Source organism: Nannobrachium achirus, assembly GCF_963921795.1.
Source record: "Nannobrachium achirus genome assembly, chromosome: 18".
Classification (NCBI taxonomy): domain Eukaryota; kingdom Metazoa; phylum Chordata; class Actinopteri; order Myctophiformes; family Myctophidae; genus Nannobrachium; species Nannobrachium achirus.
In genome coordinates, this window is record NC_137825.1 from 52,102,174 (window position 1) to 52,118,192 (window position 16,019).

Sequence of the window (16,019 nt, forward strand, 5' to 3'; positions counted from 1 at the left end):
CTGCTATTTTCAAATGTTTTGTACGTTTGCTTTTGGTACTTTAAGTACATTTTGATGCCAGCACTTTCATACTTTTACTCAAGTGCATTTTGAATTCCGGACTTTTACTTGTAACCGAGTATTTCTACATTGCAGTATTGATACTTTTGCTTAAGTAAAATATGTGAGTACTCTTTTTCCACCACTGTCTGTCTCCTCCTCTCGCTGCCTCTCCCACTGAACCACAGCGTGTGACTGTGATTATGTCATGTCTGTAGGCACGATGATACCACTTCCTATACAGACATAGAAATGAAAATGTAATTCAAAGTTATCGTATTCATCAAATGTGCAATTTTAAATCAGGCTCTGTCTGCAATGTATTTGTTTACTTTTGGACGCAGACTCCAGTTGTGCCAAAATATGAGAGAGAGAGAGAGAGAGAGAGAGGGAGAGGGAGAGAGAGAGAGATCAAATATGTGCAAATTGTGTCCAAAGGCTATTCATTTAACATGAAATAATACATATGTACTAGTAAGACTCCCTAATCAGGAGATAAGCGACTGTCAGGTCGTATACACAAATTTTAGAAGGAAATGGTAGCCAATCAGGAGGGAATATGGGAAATGGGACAGATCCATGTTGATGACATGTCTTTAGAGATACTGTGTATCACTTAGGCCAAAATCTGTAGGAGCAGTGTCCAAAAATGTGTTTTGCAAGAATCAGCCTCATGGTGGCGCTAGAAGAGGGCCATGTGAGAAATGAGGGGTTGTGGTTTGGCAACCAAGGAGTGTGTGTGCAAAGTTTGGGATGGATTGGGGTAGCGGTGGCAGAGATATGAGTATTGCAAAAGTGTGACGTGTGACGTGTGACTGACAGATGATAGTAACTGCGACCTGACGGTCGCAATTATACAGTAGTTTATTGCAGCACTGTTGATTAATTATTTTAAGGTAGACCTATATTATATTGCACACATTTATGGATAACAAATGTATTAATTATATAAAGTTATTAGTTAATATATCTGCTTCAGATTTAGGACACTTTTTGGGACTGTACAAGTTTGAGTGGAAAATTGGGACATTTTTATAGCTTTTGTGGAGTCAGAGGTAACTTATTACGAGCTTGTGCTGAAATGTTGGACCCATAACTCATCCCAACATTTTTCCACACTTTAATGAGATTAGTAATTAGTACAGCATGATACTTGTTTAATTTGTGCTCATTAAAAGTACACATCATTACAAATGTGCCAAGGGGGAATTCAATCAACATTCTGCTGGCAAGGTTTACCAATTTCTCTTTCTTTTTATGTATTTTAAATCATATTCATTTAATTATTGCTGGTTATGAAATTGCACATCTAAATGTTGTATCTCGTAAAGCATTTAAAGAGTTTTGCTAGTATCACTGGCGCCTAACTTTGTCCTCAGTAGCGGGAGCACATAATTGGGTGATATTGGGTATTTTCGGTTATAAAGTCGGCTAAAATCTGTATTTTCGGGTATCCACATGTTTCCGCAACACTTTACTGTAGCATTATCTGCGGGACACTTCCGGTTAACAGCAGACATACAAGCTCACGTCGCGTTGCAGATACAACCGTTGTGAGCTTGTAGATCACACTCGGCTGCGACGCCGGAAATGCCGCTCGCCTTCTGCGCAATGCACAATGGGATGTTGGAAAGTTGTGGATAAAGTCGGCTAAAACGGGTTTCCTTTATTAAATCATATTTTTCCTTTCACAATATTATTTCGGCTGACTTTGGGGCTTCACATTGGCTATGTTATGCTAACTCCAGGCAGTCAGTTCTGTTACTCACCCATTCCTCCATTCCTGCTATCTCAATTCCTCTTCCATCTGAGCCATCCAAATTCCAAAAGTTGCTGTTCTGTTAACCATATTCGCCGCGAAACTTCTTCCGAGTTTTACTTAATTACTCCAGTAACCACACAACAACAGCATATATCACACGGCAGTGTTCCGTCTTCTTCTACCGTCCGGGCTAGAACACACACTCGCTGCAGTGGGTTCCTGGCTTACCCCAAGCCCAGGCCATGGGGGGGAAGGTGGGAACCATTGGAGCGAGTGTTTTCTAACCCGGACGGTAAAGAAAGACGGACTTCATTCTTCCGTGGCACTCAGTCAGTCCGCCAGTCACAGAATTCAATCATTGAAAGATATTATAGTAGCGGGGGGGAGCGGGGGGGGAGCGGGGGGGTCGACGCGGGAGGGGGGGCCAGGCTCCCCCTCCCTGGCGATTGGGGGAGCAATTGCCCCCCCCCCCCCCCCTGCTCCATGTAACCGCCGCCTGTGGCTAGTATCCAACCGAGTTGGGCAGGGGATCAGTCTTCCATCTATCTATCTTTTGTTTTGTTTTGGGGCTTTTATGTTTTCATTGACATAGGACAGTAGACTGAATGGAAATGGGTAGAGAGATGGGGAGTGACACGCGGCATAGATCGTCGCGATCGTGATTCGAACCTCCGCGACGCATTCTCAGGCATCAGAGCCTATGTGGTATGTAGGGCTGTCACGATAATGACATTTTACATGACGATTCATTGTCACTCAAATAATTGCGTTAACGATTAAATTGTGTATTTGTCGTTGACAATTACATTTCTGTTTGGCTTGTAGGCTTTGAAGTTGCGCATGGCAGATATGACACATAACCTAAATATACAAAGAAATGACTGACATAGTTTAACAACTTTATACTATTAAAAAAGAACATTGATAGTGGAAATAGCCGATCTCTTGTAGATCGGCTATTTCCACAACTTTTTGAAAGTGTTTGAAACTATATTAACATTTCTCAACTTGGAAACGATTATGACGATTATGCAAAATAATTGTGATTACCTCAAATAATTGCGATTAGACGATTATGTAATAATTGTGACAGCGCTAGTGGTATGCGCCTGGACCGCTAGGCCAGCGGGCGCCCCTTCCATCTCTAAGGCCTGACACCCTTTGTTCTTGGGTTGGCCACCGCAGTGTCTTAACACTCCGATAAAGGCAGGCGTTTACCTTCACAGTTCATTTTGACATTGTGGGAAGGGAAAAGCAATCTAGCACTTCGAGAAACAAGTCGGGAGCAAAACAGGATCACAAAGATCAATGTTTTGAGAGGCCGAGTAGCCCCCACCCTCACCGCCATTTCCACCCCTGTGTTTGTAGCGGAGACAGGGGCGTCACAAGGGGGGGGGGGGAGGGGGGGGGGGAGTGGGACTGAGTTACTAGGGCCCAAGGTGGAGGGGGCCTTAATTATTTTATACTTTAGCTATTGAAAAATAGCAGATCTACAAGCTCACAGCGCTGCGAGCTTGTAGACCTGCTATTTTTGAAACGTTGTGAAAATGTGTGCAAATCTTTGAATATATGTATTTTTTAAGCGAACGTTTGTAACTCAAATTGTGCTTCTGGGGGGTCCCTGGAACTAAACATTTTGAGATGGGGGTCCGTGGCCAAATACATATCATTTTCAGGGTCCTTGACATGAAAAGGTTTGAGCACCACTGACATAGAAACATTTTTTTTTAACTTAGAAGGATTTGATACATTCAGACTTTTCACGATTTTTCGAAGAGTCAACGCAAAATAATGCGTATAGTGCGTTCCCAGTCGAACCCTCCCCCCCCCCCCCCCCTATGAAGAACATTCATGGGGGGCCCCGCAGGGGAATCTTTGTACCCAGGGCCCATGATTTGGTGCCTACACCCCTGAGCGGAGATTGCACTGGGAAGAAATAGCCTTCATTCCGTGCCCCTGTGTCCGGCGGGCCCTCCCCATCATGCCCCTCTGAAATTGAACCACTCTCAGGTGTTTTAGTTGCACAGCGTTTTTGGAGAAGGGTCTTCAACCACCCTGACTCCCATTAAAGATAGCCAAGGTGCAGCAACCTCTCGCCCCCTCTATTAAGCCTGGCCGTGTGAGGCTGCCGAATGAACAAGGGGGAGAAGAAAAAAAAAAGTGGAGGTGTTAAAGAAAAAAAGCAATATCCCGAAGGGTTGTTGTGGGGTAATTCTCGGTCACAACCCCCTCTCTCTTCCTATCGGGACCTTTACGCGGCCACCTCAATTATACTGTACACCGCACCTGCTCTAATCTGAAGCTTTCTTCGCAAACATGACAGAACGCATTTCCATGCTAATGCCTGGAGAGAGACACAAGAGGGGGAGCGTGTGTGTGTGTGTGTTTGTTTGTGTGTGTGTTAGTCCGCAGGGGTCTTCAACGTTTTCAGGCCGGGGACCCCCAAACTGATGGGGAGATGGAGCAGGGACCCCCCCCCACCTCGTAGGGTGGGGGGTCGGGGCTACGACATATTTTTTATTTAAAAAATGTACAAGTTGCAGCGAGCAGGGTGGCCATACCACTACCATTTCTAAACATACTACTTATTAACTGAGAATATTATGTCAATAATATCAACAATCTGTCAATTGCATAATCATATATTCAAGCTATTCAAAATGGATAGAATCATGATTTATTTTTTAACATAAATGTGAAAAAAAAACATTTTTTTATTTAATTTTTTATTTTTAAGCAATAATTTCGCGGACCCCCTGCAGTACCTCCGCGGACCCCCTAGGGGTCGCGGACCCCCTGTTGAAGACCCCTGTGTGCTTGTGTGTGCGTGCAAGCAAGGGAGAGCAAGAGCATGGGTGGGCGAGAATTGAGAAACAGAGGTGTTGTTGAGATTAGGGACGAGCGCTGAAATCAGCAGTGAATTATAGGCGTATAATGACCGCTCCGTAGGGTTGCAACGGTACTCGGTGTTACCGGTGAGCGAGCACAACACCGGGTAGTTTACTTGCACACCGATAACACTGGTAAATAGAAAGAAAACGCATCCGCTGCTCTGCTCTGCCCCGAGGAGCGCAGTAGAGATGTGAAGTTCGCCAACGGTTCCACTCTTTTGAACAGCTCTTTTAAATGAACGATGGGATTCGGTTCTCGATCGTGGGAGGCCGGGAGCCAGTAAGGGCGAGTGCCAAAGTCCGGCCGGCCGTTGGCCGGTATATCCGGCCGGCCGGCCGGTAGTACCTCGGACGGCCGCTAGTAAATTCAGACGGCCGGCCGGTACATTCGGCCGACCGGTACATTAGGCCGGCCGGCCGGTAGATTCTGCCGGCCATGAACTATATTAGGCCGGCCAGCCGGTATATTCGTCCGGCCGGCCGGTACATTAGGCCGGCCGGACGTCTTTTCGGAGGTCTTTTCGGGGTCGGGTCCTACTCTGACGTCATATGGAGGTCTTTTGGAGGTCTTTTCGGGGTCGTACGTTGTATGGAGGTCTTTTGGAGGTCTTTTCGGGGTCTTTTCGGGGTCGGGTCCTACTCTGACGTCATATGGAGGTCTTTTGGAGGTCTTTTCGGGGTCGGGTCCTACTCTGACGTCGTAGAGAGGTCTTTTGGAGGTCTTTTCGGGGTCATACGTCGTATGGAGGTCTTTTCGGGGTCGGGTCCTACTCTGACGTCATATGGAGGTCTTTTGGAGGTCTTTTCGGGGTCGTACGTTGTATGGAGGTCTTTTGGAGGTCTTTTCGGGGTCTTTTCGGGGTCGGGTCCTACTCTGACGTCATATGGAGGTCTTTTGGAGGTCTTTTCGGGGTCGGGTCCTACTCTGACGTCGTAGAGAGGTCTTTTGGAGGTCTTTTCGGGGTCATACGTCGTATGGAGGTCTTTTCGGGGTCGGGTCCTACTCTGACGTCATATGGAGGTCTTTTGGAGGTCTTTTCGGGCTCGGGTCCTACTCTAACGTCATATGGAGGTCTTTTCGGGGTCGGGTCCTACTCTGACGTCATATAGAGGGTTAGGGTTAGGGTTAGGGTTAGGGTCCTGTACCGGCCGGCCGGCCAGATGTACCGGCCGGCCGGCCAGGTGTACCGGCCGGCCGGCCTGGTGTACCGGCCGGCCGGCCTGATGTACCGGCCGGCCGGCCTGATGTACCGGCTGGCCGGCCTAAAGACCTCCAAAAGACCTCCATACGACGTACAACCCCGAAAAGACCTCCAAAAGACCTCCATACGACGTCAGAGTAGGACCCGACGCCGAAAAGACCTCCAAAAGACCTCCATATGACGTCAGAGTAGGACCCGACCCCGAAAAGACCTCCATACAACGTACGACCCCGGAAAGACCTCCAAAAGACCTCCATATGACATCAGAGTAGGACCCGACCCCGAAAAGACCCGAAAAGACGTACAACCCCAAAAAGACCTCCAAAAGACCTCCATATGATGTCAGAGTAGGACCCCACCCCGAAAAGACAGCCGGCCGGCCGAATGTACCGGCCGGCTGGCCGAATGTACCGGCCGGCCGGCCTAATACAGTTCATGGCCGGCCGAATGTACCGGCCGGCCGGCCGAATATACCGGCCGGCTGGCCGAATGTACCGGCCGGCTGGCCGAATATAGCACCGGCCGTCTGAATGTACTAGCGGCCGTCCGAGGTACTACCGGCCGCGGCCGATGGCCGGCCAGACTTTGGCACTCGCCCTCTCTCCCGGGAGCTGTTCCTTGTGTGGGAGGGTCGAGAACAGATTCAGAATCAACGGATCATCCACGGGGCGAGGCACAGCCCATCAGACTGCATGATGTCACAGCGCGCAGTAGGCGGAAAACAACGATTAGCGAAACAAGAAAACGCAGAGTGTTGTTGTTTTTTACAAAGCTGAATTTTTAATATGGTCGGATGGTTGTTGTTGTAGCTTGAGGTAGCATTGGCTGCTACTGAGTGCTCACAAAACGACAAGACACGCACTGGTGGTTGAAACGGTGTTACCGATAACCGCGGTGTTGACACAGACGATATTTTCGGTGTTAAAAATCTCATACCGCTGCAGCCCTACCGCTCCGCTCTATAATTCACCGCTGCTCATCAACGGCGCAGAGCACCTGCTGCAGTCAGGATGCACTGTGTGAATTTAGTACTGTATCCAACATGTCAGCCATGTAAACAAACACACAGCGTCATTTACAACTAAACATTGCTCTCAAGAATGTTTTTAAAACATTTGAGGCGAGAAATAGACGACGTAGTAACAGAAAATGGATTTATTTGATCAGCACTTCCTTGTTTTCCAAGGTGACCCGTGGGGGGACGCCCAGCGCAACACTTGTGGAACACTTTCAGCCGTCTGTAAACAAGGAAATACTAATTTATTACAAATTATTAATTGTATTTATTACACTGGTGGTTGAAACGGTGTTACCGATAACCCGGTGTTGACACAGACGATATTTTCGGTGTTAAAAATCTCATACCGCTGCAGCCCTACCGCTCCGCTCTATAATTCACCGCTGCTCATCAACGGCGCAGAGCACCTGCTGCAGTCAGGATGCACTGTGTGAATTTAGTACTGTATCCAACATGTCAGCCATGTAAACAAACACACAGCGTCATTTACAACTAAACATTGCTCTCAAGAATGTTTTTAAAACATTTGAGGCGAGAAATAGACGACGTAGTAACAGAAAATGGATTTATTTGATCAGCACTTCCTTGTTTTCCAAGGTGACCCGTGGGGGGACGCCCAGCGCAACACTTGTGGAACACTTTCAGCCGTCTGTAAACAAGGAAATACTAATTTATTACAAATTATTAATTGTATTTATTAGCCGGGTAATAAGTTCTATAAGGTCTTGCTGCTTGGTCATTATGGCGTATATGGACACTTCAGGCTGATAATTCCCCTCTGCCTCGGGGAATTATCAGCCCGTTGTGTCCATATGCGCCATAATGACCGCGCAGCAAGACCGTGACGCGTTGTGAGCTTGTGGATCTGCTATTTCTTTTGCAATTGTTCCGCCCAACAGGATAATGGATTTTGATTATCGCGATAATATTGTATGTCGCGATTTCTTTTGTCACGATAATCGTGATGTGAAATTTTCATATCGTCCCATCCCTAGTGTGTGTGTGTGTGTGTGTGTGTGTGTGTGTGTGTGTGTGTGTGCGTTAGGGCATTCTCGAATAGTCATTTTTAGTATTAGAATTATTCGACCTCAAAGTATTCGAATAGTCGAATATTCGACAGGACTGGCCAAACTGTCAAATATTAAGTAAGCAAGAGGCGAACATTGTGAAAATAGCAGATCTACATGCTCACAACGCCTCACAATGTAGATCTGCTATTTTCACAATATTTATCTGTGGAACAGAGTCACATTAAATGTAATACCTACAATTCCAAGTGCTTGTCAGGGTGGGGGTCCCCAGTTCAAATATGTTTATGTTGGGTGTCACAGCCTAAAAAGGTTTGAGAACCCCTGGTATAGAGCATTAACAAATTCATCCACCATGGGCATTGAGTTGACAACTCATTCTTATGACTTCCTATCTAGCCAAGCTTTATAAACTATATATTTTTTAAAGAGAAATCAACAAAAACATCAAAATAATCGAATATTCGACTTCGGTGAACAATGTCGAATAGTGACTTTGATATTCGAATATTCGGATATTTGGTGAATGCCCTAGTGTGCGACTGTGCATGCGTGTGTGTGTGTGTGTGTGTGTGTGTGTGTGTGTGTGTGTGTGTGTGTGTGTGCGTGTGCGCGTGCGTGCAAACAAGGGAGAACACGAGCATGGGTGGGTGAGAACTGAAAACTGAACAGTTCCAGGCCTTGTTTGTTCTGTGCAGGTCTCAAGGGACGGTACGTTTTGCCGAGGCCTCTCGCTCGGAAACTTCTCGAGCTACGAGGAGCGGTGGAGGGGAATAAACGTACGCCGTTTGAGTTGGCGTCTAGGGTTTTCAAAGTGGGTGACGGGGCACCCGGGGGTGCCGTGATGCCAGTACAGGGGTGCCGCGAGATAATTTGATGATATTTGGAATCCATCGATATCACTGCATCGATATCACTTCACTATGCTTAGTAACCAAGGCTCTTGTGAATTTCTATCGTTGCACCATAGAACGTGTTCTGACAGGTTGCATCACAGTGATGGTTTGGTAACTTGACTGCCCAGGACGGTAGTCAGCTGCAGAGGATTGTGAAGAGGGCAGCTAAAATCATCGGCACAGAATGCAAGAAAAAGACTCATAAAACGTCATAAAAGATAGCAGCCATCCCGCCCATTCCCTGTTCTCACTCCTCCCATCCCAAAAACTTTACCAGAGCATCAAATCGCACACCACTCGTTTCAGTAATAGTTTTTTGCACAGGCAGTCAGGTTGCTCAACGAAGGAATGAAAGTGAAACGTAGGTAAACATGGGCACTGTACGCATTTTTAAACTGTACACTGTAATGGTATTGTCGTTGTTGGGACTTGTCTTGTGTGGCCCGCATGGTATGTGGGTCCACGCTGTTGTCGGTCACTGTGACCATGTCTTTGTGTAATAAGGCTGAGAGTGCTCCTGGCACAAGCATTTCATTGTATCTGTACCTGTATGGATATGTGTGACAATAAACCTGAACCTGAACCTGAACCTAAAACAGACCTGATTTGCACTGTACTAAATCTGCTTAGCTCCAGTCAGGTCTCATTATTATTCCGACGGGGTTTTGTTGTTTTTCACGCTTTGACAGACATGTTGCCTAACCTGATTTTTTTTAAATTCTTTTTTCCATCTATGACAACTCTCTTCACCAAAAATAGCAGTGAACCTTCACCCCAGAAGAGGCATGCTGGGGTTCAAGTGGTTAAACGTCAAGTATAACGTTGTTTTCAGTCAGTTCTGATGGAAATGGATATTTCTCCAAATTATGATGTAGGATTCTAAAATGTTACAGTGTAAAGCCCTTTGCACACAGGACAGTTGCGTTTTTTTCGTTTGCTGCATGACTAAAACGCATTGGATTTGGTGTGCAATGCTGTGCGGAATCGGCGCTGCGGATCCCAAAAGGAGTCATAAAAGGAGTGATGAGTTTTTTACCGCATGCGACAAGACGCACGAATCGAACTGGTTTCGATCGAGAAAAAAACGCACGGCCGCAGCCACTCGTCGCACGGCTAATTCGGATCCGGTGTGCATGAGGTCGTACAGAATCATTGTTTTCTTTTAAAAAAATGAAATTGTCCGTTTTATCCGTGTGGATGAACGCGCCTGTGTGCAAAGGGCTTAACTCAGGGGTGCCGTGGATGAAAACTTTATTTACAGGGGTGCCCCGAGTCCAAAAAAGTTTGAAAACCCCTGGTCTAGCGAGCGCCTGAACGCGGCGCGACGACCGTTCCGTCGCCTCTCGCCTCCTCGACAATTCAGGATGCGAATGCCTGACGTGACTCTGTGTGTTCCTCTTCTCGCCCCCTTACAGCGCAGCCGAGCCAACCCAAAATTCACGAAGGATGGTGGGCGTACAAGGAGGTTGTGCAGGGGAGCTTTGTTCCAGGTAAGCCCCCCGCCGTAACGATGTGTGTGCGGCGATGACTGAAGTTTTACGGAAAACGCTCCTTTTGTTTGTCGGTGTTTGTGTTTGTTTGAGCCCAGGGGCGTCACCAGGGGGGCGTGGGGGGGGGGGGGGGGGGGGGGGGGGGTGGAGTGGGACTGAGTTACTAGGGCCCAAGGTGGAGGGGCCTTCATTGTTTCATACTTTAACTATTGAAAAATAGCAGATATACAAGCTCATACGAGCTTGTAGATCTACTATTTTTGAAAAGTCGTGAAAATGTGTGCAAATCTTTGAATTTTTTATAAGCGAACATTTGTAACTCAAATTCTGCTTCTGGGGGTCCCTGGAACTAAATATTTTGAGATGGGGGTCCGTGGCCAAATACATATCATTTTGGGGGTCCTTCTCATGAAAAGGTTTTAGCACCACTGACATAGAAACATAGGTTTTTCAAAAAAAAAACCTTAGAAGGATTTAGAAGACACTTATAGAATCGGGTCAAAATTCAAAGTCTTGCACACATTTTCAAACTTTTTCAAAAATAATAGTACAAAGTACAAGCTCGCAGCACGGCACTCGCGTTGCGAGCTTGTAGATCTGCTATTTTTCAATAGCTAAAGCAAAACATTCCGCGCAATAACGCGTACCCTATCTAAACGGGTCGACAGAAAACACTCCTTTTATTTCTCGGATGTTTGTGTGTGTTTGTTTGAGCCTATACTTTCTTGGAGCTCGTTGCATTATTCCCCGTGTCGGCGGGGGCCACCTTGCCACGGGTGCTTTCATTTCTCACTCCTGACGAGACCTCTGCGCCCTTTCCCGCCCGATTGAGGCCGTTTTCTTCCATGATTGATTGACAGACACGCACCGCTCGCTCTGCCCCTTTTTCATCTACCTTTATGTGTGCGTGTCAGGCCAATTATTCCCCAAGATGTGTGTGTGTGTGTGTGTGTGTGTGTGTGTGTGTGTTTTTTTTTCTTCTCCTCTTTCTGCTGAGCTGGAGTGCCTTTTTGATAAAGCCTGCCGGACTAGTGTGCGTGTGTGTGCGTGTGCGCGTGTGCGCGTGTGCGTGTGTGCGTGTGTGTGTGTGTGTGTGTGTGTGTGTGTGTGTGTGTGTGTGTGTGTGTGTGTGTGTGTGTGTGTGTGTGTGTGTGTGCGTGGGTGTGTGTGTGTGTGTGTGTGTGTGTGTGTGTGCGTTAGCCCTGTCACAATTATTACACAATCGTCTAATCGCAATTATTTGATATAATCGCAATTATTTTTGTCATAATCGTATTTGCTTTCGTGTCGAAAAAGTGTCATACATTTTCAAACATTTTCAAACGTAGTGGAAATAGCCGATCTACAAGCTCACAACGCGTCGCGGTGCGTCGCGTTGTGAGCTTGTAGATCGGCTGTTTCCACTATCGCGGTTCTTTTTGAAGTATAAAGTTGTCAAAAATGTCAGAGAAGAGAAAACAGAAAAGTGTGTTGTTGATTGATTGAAGACTTTATTTAGAAGTTTTCATAGGAAAAGGTACAGTTTCACAACGGTACAGTTCACCGGTACTAGGTCAACTAAAAGGAGATCCTAGAAAGCACTTGGCTTATTTACACAGGAAATCATTTAACTTTTTCACTGCCAGATTATTTATTTATTTATTGGGTCTGGTGCCATCAAAAAGCGGCTTACCTTTGCGACGTTATAGTAGATAGATAGACATTTTTTTTTTTTTTTTTTTTTTTTTTTTTTTTTAAGTGCCTGGTCTGCACTTTCGCAGACCAGGCAGCAGAGGGCGGCGTCATGCAAGAATTAATGTGAATTTGGCCGATCTCACTTGCCATACATTGAGAGCACTCTCTGGCCACAGAGCCTCAGGGCCAGAGAAAATCAACACGGAAGAGAATTGGTCTCCGTTGATGTTAACGCATAATGGATTTTTAAGACCATCACTGCGGACGATGTGATTACAGTACACGGCGGCGCGACCCCTCATCAGCTTAAGGACATCAACACGGTAAACGAACGAACGGCCGTATTGGCGCGGCGCGACCTCGAGAATTGGGGCGAACGGGAACGTCCAAAGCAGTATAAGAGTTAAGCATCTCATAGAACATTGAATGACAGACGGATAGAACACAGTACTATACAGTAGATAGTGCAGAAAAATATATACATATATGTGGCTGTGGGTGTTGCTAACGTTTTGGAGGTGTTTGATCAGATATGCCGGTATTGAGGGGATTGACGGCAGCATCTAGGTTTTTATTAGCCCGCTTTCAGACTCAGCGCTAGAGCTTGAGTCTGACATTGTCCCATTGTAAGAGATTTCAAAGGGGAGGGGATTTGAAATTTGAAATTCCCAATCACAAGAGATCTGGTGGGAGGGGCTGTGTTTGACTTGTGTGTACAAAAATATCCCCCCCTCCCCCTCCCCCTCTATGACAGGCATCAAACAGGTCGTTGTCTTTGATGTTTCATTGATTAAAGAGATCACTAACGAGCTATTGACACTTGTATGGCTCAATTAATTACCGCAGTTCACAACCCATTTGAAGTTCAAAGGGAGCAATTAAGAGCTCTGGCTGAGTTCCCCCTCCCTCCACTGTTTCTGTTGATTTTCTGTTTCTGCTGATTTGCTCTCTCGTTAGACCCACCCCCTCCTCCGAATTGCATTGATTTCATTGGTTTGTTACAGATGAAACCAAAGAAACTTCAGCGTCATATGACAACACCAGACCAAGAGAACCAGTCCGCTCAGAGAGTGGGCGGGTCTATGGGCTGGAGCCAGGCAAGGTTTTTATATCTATGGAAAAAAATGAAGTGTCAGTGTTACTTTATGCAGGACATGGGAGTCAAGTTGCTGCTCAGCTGTAGTCAGATGTCAGTCAGCTCTGTGCTCATACCTCATTAACATATCTGCTGGTCAATATGTCACATGACTGCCATACTCCAATCAAAGCTCAATCAGTAGGGAAGGCTCCTTTAAATATGGCTTGCTTCTCTACCAATGCTTGGTTTCCGAAGCTTCGGAGTCATTTGCTGCTTGCCGCCTCCTCCACCCCAGCCTCCACCTATTTGCACGATCAGTCTGGCTAAGCTCAAATACTTGGTGATTGTCTGATTAAGTTACATGTCAATGTGGTTAAGCTCAAGTACTGTGAACTTGACTAAGTTCATGTCAATTTTGTTAAGCTCAATACTGTGATTTTTGACTAAGTTTCATGTCAATGTTGTTAAGCTCAATACTGTGATTATTTTTTTACTATGTTACATGTCATGGTTATTGCTATTGTTCTGCTATCGTATCCTTATGGGGGGTATTGCTTTGTGTTCCCTGGTTTTGCTTAGCATGCTCAGAAAAGCTTGCACAAAATCCAGGGAACATCTCCGAACGCGGAGCCCTTCAAACGCCAAGATTAACTGTATTCCATTTATGCAATAAATGGTTAAATCTGCTTGACCTGTATTCCATTTATGCAATAAATGGTTAAATCTGCTTGACGTGAATGTTCCTGCCCAAACTACTCTTCTCGCGGGAACTTGTTTGCCTGTACATCTGCTGTTAGCTGGTCCGCAGAGCATTTTATCACCGCAGCCGCCACCACGAGGCCTCGGTGGCACATTTGTTAGCCACCATACCACACCAACAGCTGGTGCGGTTAAAGACTATATATTCATGGCCCTCCTGTGGTCCGGGCTGCATGCAGGTCTGTCACTGCATTATCTCATTGTCGGGACATAAAGGAAGTGGAAACGCTAATTTCACCGCAAACGTGGCACAAAATGAACGAGTCCAAGGGGAATTAGTTTCGTCTGGACACGTTCTCTCGCCGAATCAACTTTCTAATCGCGGAAAAGGGTTTAAACGAAACACTAATTGCGGAGGGAATAAAGGGTTTTTAATCCATTTAGGCCTAGAGTTATTCAATGCTTTAACTATTGAAAAACAGCAGATATACAAGCTCCGCGCTGCGAGCTTGTAGATCTGCTATTTTTGAAAAAGTCGTGAAAATCGGTGCAAATCTTTGAATATATGTATTTTTTAAAGCGAACGTTTGTAACTCAAATTTTGCTTCTGGGTGGTCCCTGGAACTAAATATTTGGGGGTCCGTGGCCAAATACATATCATTTTGGGGGTCCTTGACATGAAAAAGTTTGAGAACCACTGTCTCTCAAGAACAGACTAACTGAGCTCCAGTTTAGCGAAAAGGACCTTTTCTTTGATGATGGCCAGCCAGATCGCTGACATAGAAACATTCCTTAGAAGGATTGTCAAAATTCAAATTTTCACAATTTTTTCAAAAATAGCAGATCTACGAGCTGCCGCGCTGCGAGCTTGTATATCTGCTGTTTTTCAATAGTTAGAGCCTAAAATAATAATACGCAACAATGCGTACCCGTTCTGAACAGGTTAAAATGAAACATTAAGCTGTTTTCACGCTGACATTTCACTGTTGGGCGCGCAGTGGTAAAACTATTACCCAAAAACCGCGGGGCGTCTCTGGCGCATTTCAAAACAGCTGATGGCTATTTGTTAAACAGCAGATTGCGTGTCCCCAAAATAACCCTCCCGCAGAATGGGGAAACGGTTGCCGCGGAGTGTAGCTTAATGCATTCTCCTCGCACGCTTCACCAAAGCTAACATAATCCCGTTCTCAGGCCCTGTGTCACTGCCGCTGACCTTTGGAATATTGCTTACCCCTCTGGAGCTCCCCCAATTAGCTTTAGCATTTTGATAAAGGTCAACGACGGACTTAAAAAGCCGCCGGTCTTCGCTTGCCCCTCGCGCCATCCTCCTTTATGTCTTAAGATTTAACCTTATGAGCATCCTAAATTGTCTCTGAAAATATTCCGATGTTAGGCAATGTCACGCTGTTTTTAAAGCACAATGTCACTTCTCTCCAAGGAAGCTAGAATACGGTACATTGTTACTAAATATCATGTGCTTTATACTCTTAAGTAAAATAACCACGGGCCCTGTCCAAAGGGACAGTGGTGTCAGTTCAGAAAAGCTAAGGTATGGCAACATGACTGGTGTCTTGCACGCGCGCCTTTGCGCGCGTGGAAGACACCAGTCATGTTGCCATACCTTGGCAACAGGCATGATACATTTATTTTAAGAAGTACCCCCCCCCCCCCCCCCCCGTTTCTATGGTTTCTTGGGCTGGATATGGCAGCCTGGAACGGTTGTTCAAGTGCATTGCACCTGTGCAGCTGACCTGAAGCTGACCTGAATATACCATTTTGTCAAAATGGGGAGAATACAAGTGTGGAGGATATAATTATAATACCTTGTTAAAGTGACCATTTTGTAACATTTTGCATTTGTAGCTATTTCACTGTAATTTAACAACATAATAACCAGCACAGATAGACAAAGAGACATTCATGGATTTATATTTAAAAGTAACTTTTATTTTCCCCCCTGAGGTGACCCAGGGTATGGCAGCTGCATACCCCTGCCATACCCATTTGACGCCCCTGTGGATCGGATAAGAGATGCCATCTTTTTGAGATGCAGGGCGTGTGTTGACTTTGGAGTGTGGGGCAGGCGTTGCGCTTGCAAATGAGTGTGTGTGTGGACGGGTTGTCATATTAGCAGTGCTGGGGAAATGGGGAATACATATCTTCACCTTGTATGTCCAAAACCGTTAGTTTTGCATTTATCATTTAAAAAACGAATTAAACTAGTGAAAACAGCCGATCTACA

General features: G+C 45.9%; 1 protein-coding gene across 1 annotated transcript in view; it reads left to right on the top strand.

Moving 5' to 3' along the window:
• The window catches only part of ca10a (carbonic anhydrase Xa), a gene marked incomplete at both ends in the record, with an annotated part of 391,283 nt that overhangs the window by 31,453 nt on the left and 343,811 nt on the right, over positions 1-16,019 (top strand). Inside the window, one exon of the mRNA XM_080747747.1 lies at positions 10,252-10,326. Coding sequence (XP_080603873.1) covers positions 10,252-10,326 — 75 coding nt within the window. The remainder of the gene's footprint in view (positions 1-10,251; positions 10,327-16,019) is intronic.